The sequence below is a fragment of the Erithacus rubecula genome (assembly GCF_903797595.1).
Source record: "Erithacus rubecula genome assembly, chromosome: 6".
Taxonomy (NCBI): domain Eukaryota; kingdom Metazoa; phylum Chordata; class Aves; order Passeriformes; family Muscicapidae; genus Erithacus; species Erithacus rubecula.
Genome location: NC_136688.1, coordinates 56,047,713 through 56,066,058, shown reverse-complemented (window position 1 = coordinate 56,066,058; position 18,346 = coordinate 56,047,713). Strand labels below are relative to the sequence as shown.

The following is an 18,346-nucleotide window of genomic DNA, read 5'->3' as shown; positions in this document are numbered from 1 at the left end:
GCTCACTAGGGAGCCTCATTTGGCTTTTAAATAGCTGTGGAGCATGTGAATGCTCTGTGTTGCTCTCTTCTTTCTGCAGTGTGAGCCACCTCCTGTCCCCATCTCTCTTTGAAGAATGTCCCCATTAAAAATCTACCTTAGGATGTGGGAGGGGAATCTTGGTCACCTGCTTTCAAAAAACCCTTTAAAGTTTTCTCCAAGCTCCTCATCGTTCCAGACCATCCATCTTTTGTCTTTTTCCAGTCTGGGCACAGATAGGGACTGACCACAGGTTTCCTCTCCTGCAGAGGCCATGGGATGCCAGGAGCTCTGGTGTCCATCACACAGCACAGCTGGTCTGGGGTGAGCTGGCTCATCTTCCACCACCTCTCCTTAAGGCAGAGGATGATGCCCCTTTGGCTTTCCTGGTCTTTTGCAGGGCTTTTCCAGGTCTCTTGCAGTGTATTTCTTCTTTTCTTTCTGCTCCAAGAGACTGGAGAATGATTTTGATTACCTTATTTCCCTGGTTGTCCCTTGGTGCAGAGCTGGATGTTATTTGTGCACTTGATCATCCTGCTACCTGCTAAAGGAAGTTCACAGTGCTTAGTTTTATTTAATTTCTGTATAAAATGAAAGGATCTCAGGCTATTTCCTTTTCTTTGTCTCCAGGGTAACACACTCTGTGCCAGAGGGTACCAGAGACAGGCACAAATCCTGAGGATGGGGATGCAAACAATGTTTGGTCTGCAAAAAACTCTGTCTCAGTCAAGGATGGGGAATATTCCCCACACCCCAGCCCCCTTGGGGGGTTCAGCTGTGTCCCCCCATGCAAGGAGATTGTGGCCACCAGGTGCCACTGAGGTGTCCCCAGACATGGGGCTCCCTCCCTGCCCTGCTCTGTTCCTCCACCATGTGCCCACCATCCACTTCCAGACGTGGTGGGGGAAGGTTTGGGAGGAGCACACCCCATTTTCCTCATAAAACTCCAAACAAGAGGCTTGGCCTGGTTTAGATTTTAAAAATAACTTGCACATTTGGAAGCTGAAGTTTCAGAAGGGCTGGGAATGGGATCATGGCTTTGATCGTGACAGTCCGAGATCAAGGGAGGGTTTTTTGGGTTTGCTGCATCAGCTGGAAAATATATTGTACTGTCTAGACTTTATCATCCTCAAGAAAGGCTCTTTTTTTTTTTTTTTTTTCCTACTCTACAAAAGGTCTAATCCAAAGCCCATGTAGAGTTGATAGGAGGGGCTTTGGTTGTGTCCAGCAGCATGTTGAAAGAGGTGGAGATGAGTTTTGGGCTTGGAAGGACTCAGAGGCTGCTCTACAGGCACTGCTGCTGGTGGAGGTTGTGTCAGCAGTGGGATGGGGAGGCTGAGCCCTGCTGAGACCTCACTGCTCATCCTTTGGCTGCTCTGCTTGTGGTCAGCTGCTCAGACCAGGATCTCCCACAGCTGTCTCAGTTTTCTCTGTGTAATCACCATAAACATCCACGTTTGATGGATGAATTTCAGCATTTTCAGCTTGAGTGTAGAACATGTACAGTTTTCTCTCCTTACCATTCCATAAGTGGGTTTGAAACTTTTTTAAAAATTATTTTACTAAATTATTTTCTTATTTAATTTTTTTTCTGTAATTCCAAAAGAGATGCAGGGAAGGATTTTCCTAAGTTGGTTGGAAAAGCCTGCTGAGAAGGTGAGGACTTCTGGCCACGTGTGTTTATAGAATCATTAAAGTTGGAAAAGTTCTCCAGGATCATTGAGTCCAATCTCTGATCAAACCACTCAGCCAAACCACAGCACTGAGTGCCACACAACTGTTCCTTGAACACCTCCAGGGATGGTGACTCCACCACTGCCCTGAGCACTCTGTCCCAATGCTTAACAGCCCTTTCAGAGGAGAAATTCCTCCTGATGTCCAACCTGAACCTCTCCTGACACAGCCTGAGGCCATGTGGCAATCAGTCCCACTGCAATAAGCCCTGTGGAGGAAGCAGAGGCAGTTTTTCTCTGAAGCACTGTTTTCTCTGCAGGGCTCTGGGGTGTTTTGACAAAGTCCCCACCAGCCATCTCCTTGGTGTCTCTGCTGCTGCACACCATGATGCCACACTCAGTGCCCCAGGCTTTGGAGGGGTTGCAGCCTAGTTGTGAAAGCTTCATCTGGAAGCTTTGAGAAACATTTGGAAATGTTTTGGAAAACATTTGGATCCAGGATGCTGCAGCTCTGTGCTTGGTTGTTTTACTTTGCTTTGTCCTTGAGCAAGAAAACTGTGTTTGGTTTATGTTTCTTATTTTTTTTTTTCTTTCAATCAGTTATTCCTTCAGACAAACTTATTTCCAGGAATAAATCAGAGCAAATGCCAGTGTGAAAATAGTTTGTGGTGTAAAATGTTACTAAAATTGTGCTGGAAGGGATCTTGAGAGGTTACCTTGTCCCCAAGGGTAGTTGAATATGCTCATTGGTCTGGAAAGTGATCGTTTTTGCTGGGAGTTTTGTCATAAATGATCTCAGGAGCAGAGTCAGAAATCTACCCAATAACACTGTCAGTGTGTGTGCATGAGCCTTCCTCAGTTTATTCAAATCAGTTGCTGAATAAGTGTTGAAAATTAATGCTGGGTTTGTTCCCAGAGCTATTCAAAGTAATATTCCAGAGTAACCTTTTCCACCTTGGCATTTGCCAGGATACTGAAAATTTTGTGCATGAATTGCAGTTACCCACAGTCTGTATTTGACATGGAGCTATCCCTGCTTTGCCTCATTTCTGAGACAACCAGTCCCCAGAAGTCCCTGGGGATGAGGAGTGGGTTTTTCTTTGTTTCTTGTGAACTAGTTGTGACTTTTCAGTTTTCCAGGTGGTCACCAGCCCTGTGGAAATCCACAGCAGCCTCTCCCCTTGACATCTGCAGGCTTAGATAAAGTTGTGAGATCCCGGGCAAGGATCACTAGAAATCCTCATCTGCTTTGAGATTGAGCCAAGTGATGATTTCCAGTTAATTTCTCCTGCATCTTCCTCTGTCTCAGCTTTGTGTCTTGAATGATGAATCAAAAAAAAAAAAAAAAAAAAGATATCCCAGAGCCCTACTTTAATGCCCTCACCTTCTAAAGGTGCTGCAGAGCTCCATGGGGTATTTTTACTTTGCTCACAGCTCCCCACTTCAGTGATGGGAGGTTCTGAAAGGTTCACCTGTAGCCAGCTGGATGCAGGTTTGTTCTCCAGCCAGCATTGCCTTGGTGCTGGAATCCACACAGCCCAGATGGTGACTGGTTTTCCTTCATCTGGTCCTCTCCCCAAGCAGTTTGCAGTAGGTGATAGGGGAATTCATCCATTTTTGGCTGTGGGGAGGCTTGGTGAGCCCCTCATGGCCCATCTGCACATCTGAAGTGGAGATCAGCATTATTGGCATCAGCATTATTGTTTGGCCAAACAAATGTGGGGATATCACAGCTTAGATTTGTTACAGATGGGTTTCTGGATATAGTCTAAGGCATTCTGCCAGCCAGTTTTATATCTGTGTAAAAGTGATTGGCATCCCTATAAATAAAGCTGCTGTGGGATTATAAATCTAAATATACTTATTCATTAAATTATTTTTACATTTCCACTGGGTTGTCATCCTGGCTCATCATAAGCAAGCCATGCTCTCTGCCTGTGTGTTATTCACAGCTCCAGCAATGCAGCTTCTGAGGCTTGGAAATATTTTTTCACTTGTGTGTGAGCTATCCATGAGTGTCTGTGCCATGGATCTCTGCCCTAGGACTTGCTGACATCACTGGGAATGACCCTGTCCTGGAGGCTGCTGTAGAGGTGGCAGTGGCTGTAAATACAGGAATGTGACTTTTTCTTTATTTTGGTTCACAAGTGAGCATGGCTTTGTGAAGTATTTAGCACCTGTGAGCTGGTAAATGCTGTTTGCATGGCTGCTTTGGTGCTGGGAAAGGCTCTTCCTTGAGCTCCTCCATCCATGTCCTCAGGCAGGGAATCTCACAAAGTTTCTTCCTTCTGTGCCACAGGCTGGGCTGCATGGAAACAGGGGTCTTTCCACCTGATTTAACCATCCCTGCTGGTTGTTTTGGCTGCAGGAGCAAGGAAAAAAGTCCCCCAGACCAGTTCCAGGTGCAGCTGTGAGCTGGGGAGGGAGAGCCTGGCCAGACACCAGCACAGCAATGCAGGCACTGGTGAATCTGGCTTGGTCTTTGAACAGGCTGATGAGAGCACTGAGAGCTGCAGCCTCTGGTTTCTATGGGTTTTTTCCCCTTTCTCCTTTCAAAGCATTTGATTATTAATTCAGTAAATGATGAAGCATGGAGAACCATGTGCCTGAGTGGCAGACTATCAGCTGCCTCACTCTTCTCAGTAATAACGTGCATTGTTGAAAGTTAACCCATTATTTTAGTTGAATTTGCTAATGAAGGGAAGCTTTAAACTCAGTCTGTCCATCTGCTCCTCTCCCATCACTGACAATTCACTAAGTCCATTGCCTGGTTCTGTCCTTTCTTTCAGATTGGTTTTTCATCTCAAATCTGTGGAGCTGCTGCAATTTTTGTCAAAGCAGACATCAAGTTAGAAGGGTGTTGTGGAGGTTTTTTATTAAGGGATGCAATGAAACCTCAGCCAGTACGAGACACCAGGGAATACACATAAATGTTATGAACATCCAAGCCATAAAGAGTGGTTTAGTTGGATTTGCCATGTTAGGAGACTCCAGAGAGCCCCACTGCAGGTCTCTGTGCAGACATGTAGGTGTTGCTGGGGGCATGTTCACCTCAGTGAGTCCTCTGGTGACTAATAAATGGAAGTTCATCCTGCAGCCTGACTCTAAAAGTGGCTTATGTTGCTGAGATTCACAGAAGGAAATACTTACCTTCATACTGGTATTCCTAGTGCTGTTCCACCCCACCAAATGGAGTTTTGGTAGCATAACACTGTCACTGTCAGTACTGTAGGGTCTTCAGAAAGTGGTGCCATGTCTTTGGATGTCCTTGGATGTCTTTTTGGATGTCTTTGGATGTATTGGCTTCTTGGTGGAGCTGGTTGCCATCTGTGTGCAGGTTGGCTTTGTGGGATCCAGCATCCTGAAGGTGGGAGCTGCACAATGCTGCTGTCTTCTCCATGCTGCCCAGCAGGAAAGCACAGTCTGGCAGGTGAGCAGCAGATGAGGAGGAGAAGCCTGAATGGAGGGTCCTGTGTCCCTGGATCTGGGTTGTTTCTCAGCCCAGTGGCTGAGCTGCAGCAGCATAGTGAAGATAAGAGGTTGTGGGTTGTGTCCTGGAGATACCAGGGTTGGTTTGAGCACAACAAATTTCACAGACTCAGCAGGTAAATGAAGCGTTTTGCTGATGCTGATTAGGACAGAGGTTACCTCAGCCAGAGCTGTGTGGCTGGTGCCAAACAGGGAGGTGGTTGCCTTTGGGAATGACATTCCCATGGTCCCTGTGTCGTGCTGCAGACCCTAGTGCAGTGATGTACCCCTTCCTCCCTCAGCCAGCAGAGCTCCTGGCTGGCACACCTTGGTGTGGGTGCTCAGAGAGCTGTGAGGGTGTCTGGAGTTATGGTGTGACCAGCTGGGCTTGCTGCTGCTGCTGGTACATGTGTGAGATCATTTCATCACCTTGTCTCAGGGGGAAGGGAGACACCCTGGCAGACCAGACACCAGCTTCCCTGCAGGGATGTGATGGGGTGCAAACAGGACTTGACATTTAGTGTGTTCTTGGTCAGCTGCCAAATGTTTGCATATCAGCCTGGCTTTTACTGGTAGGTGTCAATGCTTCTTTCCAGGCCTGGTTTCTGCCAAAACCTGAATTCCTTGCAGTGTTGGGTTGCTTTTTTTTTTTTTTTTTCTTTATTCCCTTTTTTCTTTCTCCATTCAGTGCCTTAGTAAGAGCACAGCTGAAGTCCTGAGAGCCCAAACTAAACCTGTCTGTTACACATGACCCGATTAGATGCCATGGTAATAAGCATTTGAATCTAAAGCTAGATTAGGCAGGGAGCAGTCTGAGGCTGGATTTGCATAGCACACATTCCTTTTCCATAGGACGTGTTGGGAAATCTACTGAAAGCTCTGGCATGTGTCAAGTGCTCCTGTTGATGCATGGGTTGCTCTTCTCACTAGGCACTCAGCTGGGAAAAAAATGCCTGTGATTGCCTGAAAGATGCTTTTTCTCCTCTCTGCCTGCTCTCAGGGCTCATGTTGCAGCCCATGGGGATGGGTAGCTCTTGCCAGCTCTAAAAATCTGCATTAAGGGCATTTTGAAAGGTTTTGCCTGGAGAGGCAATTATTTCAGGGTGCTTTCTCTTCCTGTGACAACTCTGGCAGTAGTGGAGTGAATCTGGAATTTTCAGGTACCTAAATTCCATTTGCAGCTTCTTCAACCTTTCACTTCAGCGTTACAGGTCTTGTGCTGGAAATTGCAGCACAGATTTGTTATCCAAAAGCCATTTCATTTCCCTCCCCTGTGCACAGTCAGAAGATTGTGGATGATCTGAGGGTCAGTGTGAATTATGCCATTATGCCATTACCATTATGTCATTATGTTTAGGCCATCCAGACTGCAGTGTTAATTTGGGCAATGGATGCAGAGGTCAGACAAGGGGGGAAAATGTTTTTTCAAGGTTTAGGGAGGTGTCTGGGCAGGAACCTGCAGGCTGTCTGTTGTAGGAAAGGGTTTGAGATGGAGTCATTGGTTTCAATGGTTGTTATCCATGGTGCTGTCTGGGCTCTGTTGGAACACCTGACATTGTGCAAATCTGACCCCTGAGTGGCCTCTATCAGCTGAAGGAATAGGAGGGTGTTTCTGAGTGTTTTGGGTGTTGGGGATGTATTTTCCCACTGCAGATGCATTACCCTGAAGCCAGGAAAGGAGGGGGGGAGCTTTGAAGGAATGCCACAAATCACTGATTGTTGGATCCCAGAAACCTGGGATTTTTTGAGCTTTCTGTGCTTTCTGGCACTGACCCCCTGGAGAACACTGCTTTTGACCTGAGGCCTTGGAGAAGCTTCCAAATTTGAGTGATGGAGTTAAAATCACTGGTGTGGAGTTAAACAGAAGTGTGTGATTTCACATGGTGAAGGGTTTAAAATTTGAGGTTTTTATAATATTGTAATAGGTGTGGAACAAGATGAAGGATTTTAGGTGGTATCTCCTTTTTGTGTTCTTCCCTCTTCATGGTTTCAGGCAGTGTTTCTGGTTGGACAGTCAGTGCTGCACTGAGGGTCACAGGAGTTTATTTACTGGGTCAAAGATATAAATAATATAGGTGTTAATTCTCTACTGGACTGTTCAGCTTTAAGAGACCTTGTAGCTAGCTAGATTCATCTCCATTTTGCTCACTTTTAGCTGGGAGCTAGAAGTGTTGCCGAACTCTTGGTACTTTAAATGGCATTTAATAAACAACCAAGCCTGAACACGAGAAAATTTGTTTCCTTCATGTTTTTCAAGCTTGGCTCTGAGTGAAGAAAAAAAAAAACCAGCTTCAGACAAGCCAGTAATTAAGTGGTTACAACTGATCAGCAGAGCAGCTGAAGCCTTGCCCAGGTGTGAAGAGCTCTGCAGGATCCAGCCACCCCCAGGACTCAATTCTAAAAATTGAAGTTCTCCATTGGTTTGGATTGTGGCTAAACCAGGTGTTGATGGGGAGAGGCAAAGCTCAGCTTTATCTGCTGAGCATGTCTCCACCAGCCTGGAGTGTCCTTTGGTCACTCAGGGTCACCTGTCCTGGCTGTGTCCCCTCCCAGCTCCCTGTGCATCCTCAGCATCCTCACTGTGGGGTGGGGAGCAGGACAGACCTTGACTCTCTAACTACAACACCTCTGAATTAGCAGCAAACCCAAAGAAAATTAATCATTCCAGCCACAACCAGCTTGGAAAGGGGCAGGACTGGTTTGAGGGAGTCTGCCCTCCTGCTGCAGGTGCAATTAAATTTAAAAAAATCAAACATAGTTATGTTCTCTCAAAGTGTCTGAGCCTGTCAGGATCCCCTTGGGTCACTTTTTCAAAGTTATTTGCAATTGCTAGGCTATTTTTTTTTTTTTTTTAATGATTGTATAAATATCTATAGGGGTGGGATGCATGTGTTGCAATTTGTGCTGTGCAGTGTGAAAACCTCCAAAGAAGAGAAATCCACTCCCATATGTAGCCATGGCAGAGATGTGACCAGTCTTGCTGTGATGATGTTGCCCCTCCAGGGGTTTCTTCACTGAAATGTTTGCTCAGGTGGGGTGCAGAGGCTCATTTTTTGAGATTAATGCAGGCAGGGTGCTGAAGCAGATCCAGAGATGCTGTGGATGCCCTGTATGGACTCCAAACTCTCTGAGGAAAACCAGATTTGGTTAAATCAATGCACAGAGGAAAAACTAACAATCCTGTGCATGTACTCAGTGTGTTTAAATTTGGTTTGCATTGACCCTGCTGATGCTGATACTTGCCTGGATTAAGCATTAAAATAGCCTTTATTGATTTTTAAATGCATCCCCTTGGGAGCTCCACTGGGCTGACACTCCCCTCTGGATGCTCCAGCAGGGGAAGAGGAGCCTTCCTTTGGTCCATCCCTTTGGTCAGGGGTTGGTAATTAGGCAATTAAAACCACATGCCCCCATTAAAGCAGGTCCCTGAATTGCAGGTGGTGGATTTGAGCAGCTGTCCTGGAAAATCAGGTGACTCAGGATGGTGCAAATCCATCCTGGTCAGAGCAGGGCTTTTTCCAAAAGCTACATTTTGTTGTAGCCACATAAAATAAATGTGACCAAGCCTTCCAATTAATCTCACTTGCTGTGCTCGCCTGATCTTTATTATTTTGTTTGTTTGTTTGTTTAAAAGCAAGCAGTATTTCAGTGAAATGTGATAAAAGTTTCTGTTTTTTTCCCGGGCTGGGTGGGAGCTGTTGGGGTCATGTTGTGCCTGCTGTGAGCTCACATATATTGTTTTTTGGTGTTCATCTGCTGGAGCACAGGGAGGTATTAGTGTCATACTGGAAGGAGAAGTGGCCAGCAGGCTTTTTCTGCCATTAGACATATTTATCAAGGAATTCTCAACCCCAGGTTTGTACTTTAGGGGGGAAAATCACTCTGGATTAACATCAGAATTTAAAAACCTTTAAGAGGAAATCAGCATTGCAGATGAGTAGGCCAGCTGAGAGATCTGACAAGTGTGTTTTGTTTGCTCTGGGCACCTTCTGTACCATGAGTTTAATGATATCTTGAAGTTTAATGATATTTAGCCATCAGGGTCCCTGCTGGGAAGGACTCCTCTTTACAGCAGCCTTCATTAAATTCCCATTTTGAGAGAGAAAGAAACCAGCCTGCTCCACACCACAAAATGCTGAACACCTGTGGTTCCAGTAATCTCACCTTAAGCACAGATAATCCTAAAAAACTCCAAATACCCCCCAAAAAAGCCCCCTGGGACTCAGCCTGTAGCTCCTTGTTGCCTTGTCCTGGTGGTGGCCCCATGGCAGATGTTACTGTGCTGATGGACTGGGAGCATCTGCTCTGAACAACTTGGAAACTCCACTTTGTGAAGCAAAATTAAGAGGGTTTAAAAGAAGAAAAAATCCTGCCTGCCTTCAGCCAGTCTCACCCCAGGGATTACTGCTGAAATGGAAAGCTCAGCAGTGAGGGTTTGCATATGATAAATCACAGTCACAGGCCAAATATTCATTGGAGGAGCAGGGATGAAAAAAAGGAAGGAATTACAATAAAGGAAGGTTGTTGATTGAACTGTTGTTCTCCAGGAAAAGGCTAATTGGCAAACAAATATCCTCCTCCAGTGGGAAATACAACTCCTCTCTGGCTTGCCAGGCTGCTGAGTTTGTATTAACAGCATTTGCATTGTCAAAGGGAGTAGTCAGGGTTTGTTATATCTGGGCTGGGCTTTACACTGGTATTGGTGTGCTGTGCTTTGAATAGGCAGTTTTCTCCCAGCTGGAAAGGGATTGGGGCTGGATTGGTGCTTGAGTTTGTGCTGGATGGAGCCAGGATGGAAGAAGATGCTCTGTGAGGCTGTAGGAGCCCCCTGAGCTGCCCAGGGATCTTGCATCCCCTTCTCTGAACTGGTTTTGTCCTTGGGGCTGCCTGGACAGGGCTTGGCATCACCCAGCCTGGACATCCCAAAAGGAGACCAGGTTCAGATGGCACAGGACAAATTTTGGGAGGCTCTTCCCTGCAAGGTTTGAGGCTTTCAGCAGAGCCTTGGGTGGGTGCTGATGCCTCCCTGCAGGTAAGCTCAGCTCTGAAAGGGCTGTGTCTGCCCCTTTGAGCCCCAGCACAATGCAGCACCACAACAGCTGCTGCCCCAAAGCAGGAGTGGGGTGAGGACAGCACCAGGACACACAGCCCCTTTCCTTTCTGCTGGTTTTATTTCTGTGTTGCCTTTTGAAACTGGGCTGGGACAGGGAGGTCAGGGGAATGCTCCAGCATCCTTCCTGCAGAGCTCCCTCTGCCAGCTCTGCCTTCCTGGGGAGTCTCCTGGGTTTGGGTAAGTGTGCCTGGGTTTCAGGATGCAAATCATACAGTACATTTTGGGGAGTGGTATGTCGCTTGAAAACTGTTTTTTCCTCCCACCACTCCCACCCATCCCACTTTCTTGGTTTGATTCTGCATAAAGAGGACCATGAATCTGCCTGGTTTCTGGGAAAACTGGATATGTGTGTCTGTGAAACTGGGTCATTCAGCACCCCAGTGAATATCAAGAAATACATATATTTATATATATTTATATAGGTTTGCAAACTGGGTCTTGTCTGTGGCTCCATGTTGTTGTCCTTGTTCCTGAAATAAATGGTATTTGCCTGAGCTGATCTGTTGGATCTCCTGTGAGAAGTGATCTGTAGTGATTTTGAGGATCTGGTGCTGGTGCTCAACTTGTCACTGATGAAATGTACCCTTTTAGTGGAGAACTGCAGTGTAACTGTGCTGCTCACCATCTAGATGGCTGGGAAACTTCCAGCAAGGTTTGGTTTTTAATCCTCAAAAACTAAACAAAGTTTTGCTGCAGCAGCATCTTTCGTGGTTGGATTAATACATTCACTGAGCTGTGCACCACGGGGGATCCAGGGCTGTGTGGGGATCCCTGGGCCAGCTCCTGATGGATGCTGCAAGCCCTCAGCCCTCTCCTTGGATGCCAGCTTGTCTCCATGCCCTGAGCATCCTGCAGCACACCATCAGCCATCCCCTGCTGCAGGTTTTTATGCCTTGCCAAAGCGAGCGACGCTGCTGCCGGGATTGATTTCAGCTGGAGAGCTCTGAGACAGATCCTGTCTCACCCTGCTGTGCACCACTCTCTCCCCCTGAAAAGTGGATTACAGAGTCAGCAGTGTGTGCTGCCCTTGGCAGGGACCTCACTCGTGTGCAGGAGAGGCAGCAGGCCATGGTGCTGTCACAGCACTGTGGAGATTGTTGCTCTTTTCCCTGAATAGCATCAACACCTCCAGGTGGGAACCCCATGCAAACACCAAAAAGTCTCTCACAGCACTTTTGATAGGTGTAAGTTTAAAGTGGAAACAGGAGGGCTTTTCTGGTGTGCTACAAATTCATGAAACTATGTCTTTCCCTCACTCTGTAATAAACTTGGTCTAATTTTTCTTGCTGCACCCTGACTGTGGCCATCAAGCCCCCGAAGCTCATCTGCCCTTGAGCTGAGCAAAATGTTTTCTTGTGAGCCAGCAGGTCCAGATGTGTGCTTCAGGATATGACAAATGCCACAACAAAAGGGAAGAATAGAAAGAGGAGGTGACACATTTTAGGCAAGCACTGGGTTTTTGATGATGCTGGCAGATGGGGCTTTGCTGGAGTGAGCAGAGAGCCTGTGGCTGCAAATATCTCCTCATGGCATCAGAGACACTGTGCTGGTGGCCTTCAGGTACCAGGTAGCCCAAACAAGGTATGGAGACACAAAACACTCTTTTTGTTGGGTCCTCTGGGACAAGCAAAGAGGATCAGGGGTAATTCACATTTTGGTGGGTCTATTTATAAATCCATGAAACTTTGAGATTTGCTTGTGCTGAGAATCACGGCTCTTGTGATGCACTGGTGATGAGTTAGGCTCCTCCTGGCAGCTGCATCATGGAAAGAGTTCTGTTCCCATCCCTTTTGGGATGCTGTTTGGAGAGTAGATGAGTAGAGGAAAAGCAATCAATAGTTTAAAACCTTTTAGCTGAATGTTTTGGGCTTTTTGCCCCCTCCTGACTATATGCACTGATTTCTACCAAATATAAGCATTGCTCCCTTGTACAGCCTGTGCCTGGAAACAGCTTCACACTGGAGAAGGGGAGGGGGGTTGGCAATCAGAGAGTTTATGGCCAAAAAAGTCATTCTGGTAGCTTTAAACAGGAGCAGAATTGCTGGCAATGGACTCAGATCCTTTAAGGTTCTATGTTGGAGGGAAGGTGATTCCTGCTCAGGGGAAGGCAATCCTATTTCTGAGCATTTCACCCATGCAAGAGCTCAATGTCAAACCTTTTATTTTTAAAATTGAATAATACTTAGACCTCCCCCTCCTCAGTAATAAGTTTTTTTTATAGTGCATCAGCTTTGGTGGAAATGTGAAATGGAGGAGCTCCTCTCTCTTGAGAGTGATGTGCTGCTCTTGGATGGGCAGAGCACCATGAACACACTTTGGAGGGCTCACAATCAGAACCAAACCCAAGAAGAAGTTGGGTTACTGAGTGGAGCCAAGGAAAATGATGACTGTCTTGGGTCTGTAAAGTGAAAAATTACAATGTGCCTGGGAAGGGTGCTTCTCAAGGAATGCTGCAAATGTACAGCTGTTCTGAAAAATGCTGTGAGAGCATCCAGTTTTTGGTGCTGTGGGGGTGTGGATGTGGCTTACAGAGGAGGAAAAATCATCAAGAATTGTTTATTTTAAAAACTGATGTAAGTTATCTTGTGCTGTGCCCTGTTCTGGGTGTTGAATTGATGGGGAGAAGCACTGAGGGACGATGAGCATTGCTCAGTGATGGGATGGGGCAGCCACAGGGTGCACTGTGTGGAATGCCAAATTCCTGCTTTCTGGGTGCTGAGAAAAGGGGTGCAGGACACCTGGCTCTAACACCTGGTGACAGTGATGGTGTCTTCCTAAAGTCCTTGCTGGAGCCAAGTGCCTCCCAACCACCACCAGCCAAGGAAGTCACTTGGCAGTGATGGATGAGAGCTGGAATATTTCCATTGTTTGGGAGCCTCCCAGGCTGTGCTGAAGCTCTTGCAGAGTAAAAGCAGGCACAGCTTGACATGGGCCAAGATGCTGAAACTGGTGAGGAGCTGGCAGGGAGGATCAGTGAGCTCTGTTACACTCTCACCAAAACCATCCTTGTGCAAGGCTGGAGTCGAGCTCCACGTTCCAGGAGCTCACTCAGGATCTTGCATCCTCATTTTGGGAGGGGAGCCAGGAAAACAGCAAGCTGATATTCATGTCTGAGGATTTGGCTCCTGGGTGGGTTTGGAGGGTGGGTGTGAAGGGGAGCTGTGCTCCTTTGCATGTGTTTGTGCCCTTGCTGGTATTTTTAGGCTGCAGTACCAGTGCTGGCTCCCCACCAGCTGGTTGGGGCATGGTCACAGACAGGCTTTGGCAGCTCCCTGCTCCACACAGTTTAATTTAGCTTGCTGAGGAGGCTGTTGAATATGCAAGTGATAATTGCTGCTCTCCTTTCCTTAAAGCAAGGAAGCGGCACCAGGGTCCAATTTTCTCCTAATGACTGATTTCATTTAAACACTGCTCAGGGCGATGTAGGTTTGATGCTTTTCTTTTTAGGGCTGGGGAGAGCTGAACTATCTCTGTGTATCACTGAGCTGGGTGGCCTCTGTTCCTCCTGGTCCCACACATGAGCAAAGCTCCTTCTCTTCAGTCTGGGTTTCCAGTCTGAGCCCATCACAAATTTTCACCCTTATTTCTGTGAATTGTTTGGGAATGATTCAGCCCCATCAGTCCTGCCTTGAGATTTGGCCTTGGCTACAAGTTCCCTCAGTGACCCTTCCCAACCTATCTTCCCTGGCTCTGTTCATCCAGGGGCAATTAAGCTTAATTTATTCTGGCCTGTTCAATACTGGAGGCCAGAAGGCACCATCAGATCACAATCTGACTTAAGTTTATTGATCTAATTAGCAGTCAAAGGTACGAGCAGGACACTTAACATATGATGTGGCATAGAACTTGTCCCTTCTGTTCTCCTTAACACAAGCCTCCAGATTGCCAGGGGCTGCTGCTTTTTCTTCTTGAATAACCAATTTCTGCAGGGTTTGCAGGGGAGGGGAAGGCTGTGTAGCTGGACTTTGTTCTGATGATGCAAGCTGTGCTGTCTGCAGCTCCCAGTGACCTGCCAGGGAGCTGTGTTTTGATTTTGATCCATCATGTCAATGAATATTCAGCAGCCTTCTGAAGGTTTAATGCTATTTGCCTGGTAGCTAACATATTCTCTCCCTAACCTTTTTTTAGCTTTGGTTGCTAATAACCTACAACCCACTCAGTCTACATTATAGGGTGGTTTGGTTTTTTAAATTGTTTATAGATGAAAATGAGGAACCTCAATAGCTGCAGAGCTGGAAGCAGCTCAGAAGTACCTGGTATTGGTTGCTACGTGGCTGTCTGCTTCAAACCCCAAAATAAAACCTTGCCTTTTGGTCTGTCACTCAGACTCCTCATAAAACCTTGTCAGCAGTGTGTATCTCTGAAGAGCAGGTGTTGTTCTGATAAAAGCTTTCCACAGGTTTTTGTAAGCCCAAGTCAGAGCTCGTATGTAGCAGCAGGTTTCAAGGACGAGGTTGACACGGTGTTGAAAAGGGGATGGAAAATGCCCTGTGGAAGAGCTGGGTCTGCTCCAGACCAGCTCCTGCAGCAGGGTCAGGATCAGATGCTGCTTTGGGAACGGTGTGGCTGTACCCATGAACTTGCAATGACCAAGTGACCAAACTTTGCACATTTGAGGAGCCAGTGTAGGCTGGGACAGAGCTCCTGAGCTGGGCATCCACCACCCACCAGCATCTCCCTTTGCACCCTGCTCCTCGTGACTCTTTAAAACCCAAACCTGAGGTGTTTTCTTCCATCTTGGAGTGCACAAAAATCCGTGTCCCTTTGGCTTTTTGTTTCCCTCCCCCCTTCAGGAGAGAAAGTCCCAGAGCCTGCTGACACCGAGGGGATGCCAGCAGGCAGCTAATGGATTTGCTGCGGTGCTGGCTGCCGGGGAGCCGTGAGGAGAGAGCTTTCATGGCAGCTGAAACTCCTCCAGCCGCATGTTTCTACAGCCAAGATGCAAAAATGTGAAATGAGATTTGGGGCCCTTGAGGAAGGGGGGGACTGTGCAGGCTGGGCACACAGAGCAGTTGCACAGCCTGGGATTGTGCTGTGTGGAGATCCAATAGCTGTTTCCCCTCGCTCGTGGTTCAGCAGATGATTTCACCATGTGCTGAAAATGTGCCATCGACATCATCTCAAGGGTCAAATCCTCTGTTCAGGAACTGGGTAGAGCCTGGATTTTCTGCTAGGTCCCTGCTTTCAGAGGGCAGTGTTTGCCATGCTGTGCTGGTGCAGGGTCTGACCTCGGGTCTGACCCCAGCCCTGGCTCTCCACAGGGCACAGCAGCTGTTTGTTCTGCTGTATAAATCCATAGTTGCAGGGAATGGCAGGCTCCAGGGAGATCAGACACTTCTTTCCAAATGCTGACCTTTTTTCCCCTGAGTCTCTTCATAGTTTTGTTAATAAATCTGAGTCATCCATATTTCAACCTTGGCTGTTTGTCCAGTCTCTTAACATCTCAGTGTCTTGTTTTGCAGAGATAAAATATGTGGGTGTGTAACTTTGTAAGACAAATGTTTAGGCTTTCAAAAATTCCCCACTTCGCTGGTTGATTTTTCTCATTAGAGTGTTTCTCCACACTCCTCATTCCTCATAGGTGACCCTCCTCTGGTGTCTCTGACTTAACAGTCCCATTTTTGGGGCAGCTTTTGCCTGGTCCTTGCTGTCATTAGGCAGGCAGGTTCCTGCCCTGAGCTTTGCTCCCAAGCAGAGTTTCAGAAATCGAGCGATGCCCGACGTCAGCAGTGCTTAGGAAAATCTGAGCTACCGGCACCGTGTGATTTTTATCAGCTGAAATCGCGTCTTGTAAATATTTACTGGAGCTGCAAGTAAGGTTTATCTAATTAAAGCCAAGCAAAACTTTCCATGAAGAAGAGCCGCCGCACTGGTGGATGTTTAGGGCCACGTTTAAGAGTGGAGGGAAGCGTGTGGGATATATTTTTTTTTCAGCTCTGCTGCTCTCTGTAGCACATGAGGTCTTCGAGGACTGGATCACCCATCCAGCTGTTCTGAGTTTTCCATCCCCCTGGCATGAGTGTGGGTCTGAGGCACGGTGGGGATTTGCTGGGATTGGCAGCAGTGGGGGGACAGTGGTGTGACCTCCTCCGCTGCCAGCTCCGGCACGAGGCCAGGCAAAGGAATATTTTCAATCTTTTTCTGTCCTCGGGGTTGCAAACATCAGATGTGAGCGGGAGCCCTTGGCACGGGAGGCGCTCTGCCCTTCCCTGGGCGCTCCTCCCGCTCCAGCCCCGCTCCTCTCTCTCTCCCCCCAGGATCTAGCACCCGCAGGCAGGGACACACAGCACTGCAGCCATGGCCCCCAGGAAGAGGAGCAGCCGGGGCATCTCCTTCATCTTCTGCTGCTTCCGCAGCAGCGAGCACCCCGAGATCACCTACCGGCTGCGCAACGACAGCAGCTTCGCCCTGCAGACCATGGAGCCCTCGCTGCCCATGCCGCCCCTGGAGGAGCTGGATGCCATGTTCACCGAGCTGGTGGTGAGTAGGATGCTTCTTCACTTCACTTCTGCTTTTGGGGTTTCTCCCTCTGTCCCCTCAACCCCCCTCATCGCAGTCTGCCCAGCCTTGGTTTTTGGTTTTCAGGCATGAAGGGAGGCTGGTGTTGCTGGACCCTGAGCTCTGCTCCTCCCTGAAGTCCTGCCAGTTTGGGGTCATCTCTCTCATTAGAAGTTCTTAATTTTTTACAGCAGGATCTTTGGTCCAAGCTGGTAAAGTGTGACATTCCCTGTAGGTGCAAAGTTCACAGAAATTGTCAGGTGTGGGCTACATTGAAATTGAGAAAGTCAGGATATTGCTTCTTTATCCATCGGTGCCAAAACTTGGAAAAACATGGATTAAAAAAAAAATGGACAGCCAAAAAAAAGCTTTAATTTCCTCTAAGCAAAAATATTTTGGTGTGGTATTTTGGGTGGTGTTGTACTTTGAGTTCATTCAGCAGTGAAATGAGGTTTTCCTGCAGTGCTTGGATGCACAGAGGGAGTGGGAGCTGTGACACTGGTCAGTCACACCTCAAGGTGTAGCACATGCCAGGCAGCATGGCCCTGTTCAGCCAGGCCTCTCGGTGGAGGAAAGCTCCAGGTTGTGCTCTAAAAGCTGATTTTGCCAAGACATCCTTCTCCAAGGGCAGGATGTGGCAGACCAGGACACACCATCACAGCACAGTGGGGATGAATTGTCCCTGCAGGACTCGTCTGGTCAGGTTGGGTTTGTTCAGAAGTGGCTGTCTCTAATTTATTCTCCACTGATAACTTGGCCAAATCAAGTTTTCCTGGGGAAATTTTTTTCCCATGCCACAATTAAAGGCTTGTTGGGCTGAAGGGGGCATCTCTGGAGGCTCATTTGCTGGAGCCCCTCCAAGCCTGTGCACCTCATCTGAGCCCAGGATTTTCAAAACATCCCTTCCAGACTCACCCAGGTGCTTTGTGCAGTGCCACAGGCAAGGCAGGAGCCAGTCCAGCCTGGGGTACACCTTGGTGTGCCCCTTCTGCTCCCCAGCCCTTCTCCATGCTGTTGAGATTTTTTTAGTTATTTTTCCCCAGCCAAGGGTGGGAAGAAGGCCTGGAGGCAGCTGCTGCTGCAGGGTGTGCTGGCAGCAGGAGCCTCTGGCTCCCTGGGGGCTGAAGCCATGCAGAGAGGGGGACAGATAGTGTGTGCCCACCATGCTCCTGCACTGCAGCTGCAACCCCCTGGCTCCCCAAAAAACCCATCAGGCAGATCTCAACCCCTGCCAGCACTGGGCAGAGGGAGGGGGAAGCCCAGCTCTGCCCTGTGGGCACAAGCAGACAGATTCCCATTCAGGGGAGTGAAGCTGCAAATCCCCCCAGCCAGTCCTTACAACAGCTCCTTTTGCTCTCTGTAACCTGTTGGTGTCAGGTATTAAATTTCAGCATTAGTTAAATGGTTTGGAAAGGATCCCACTGTTCTGTACAAACCCACAGTGTAACATTTGGAAGGGAGACAGAGAAAGCACTCAGAGGTGCTGGGCTGTTCTGATGCCTGATGCCATCCTTGGCCCTCCTGGGAGGAATGGCTTGTGCCTGCTCTGTGGGGCTGAGGCTCCCTCCAAAGTCCT

The 18,346-nt window shown here is 47.9% G+C and overlaps 1 protein-coding gene across 3 annotated transcripts in view; it reads left to right on the top strand.

Moving 5' to 3' along the window:
* The window catches only part of DAAM1 (dishevelled associated activator of morphogenesis 1), an 86,342-nt gene that overhangs the window by 19,561 nt on the left and 48,435 nt on the right, over positions 1-18,346 (top strand). For 2 of the 3 annotated variants that reach the window (XM_079309305.1, XM_079309303.1), the window contains exon 3: positions 16,530-16,752. In XM_079309305.1, coding sequence (XP_079165431.1) covers positions 16,570-16,752 — 183 coding nt within the window. In that variant the 5' untranslated portion in view covers positions 16,530-16,569. Of the gene's footprint in view, positions 1-16,494; positions 16,753-18,346 lie in introns of those variants that run through there. The other variant, XM_079309304.1, reaches the window with a different exon arrangement.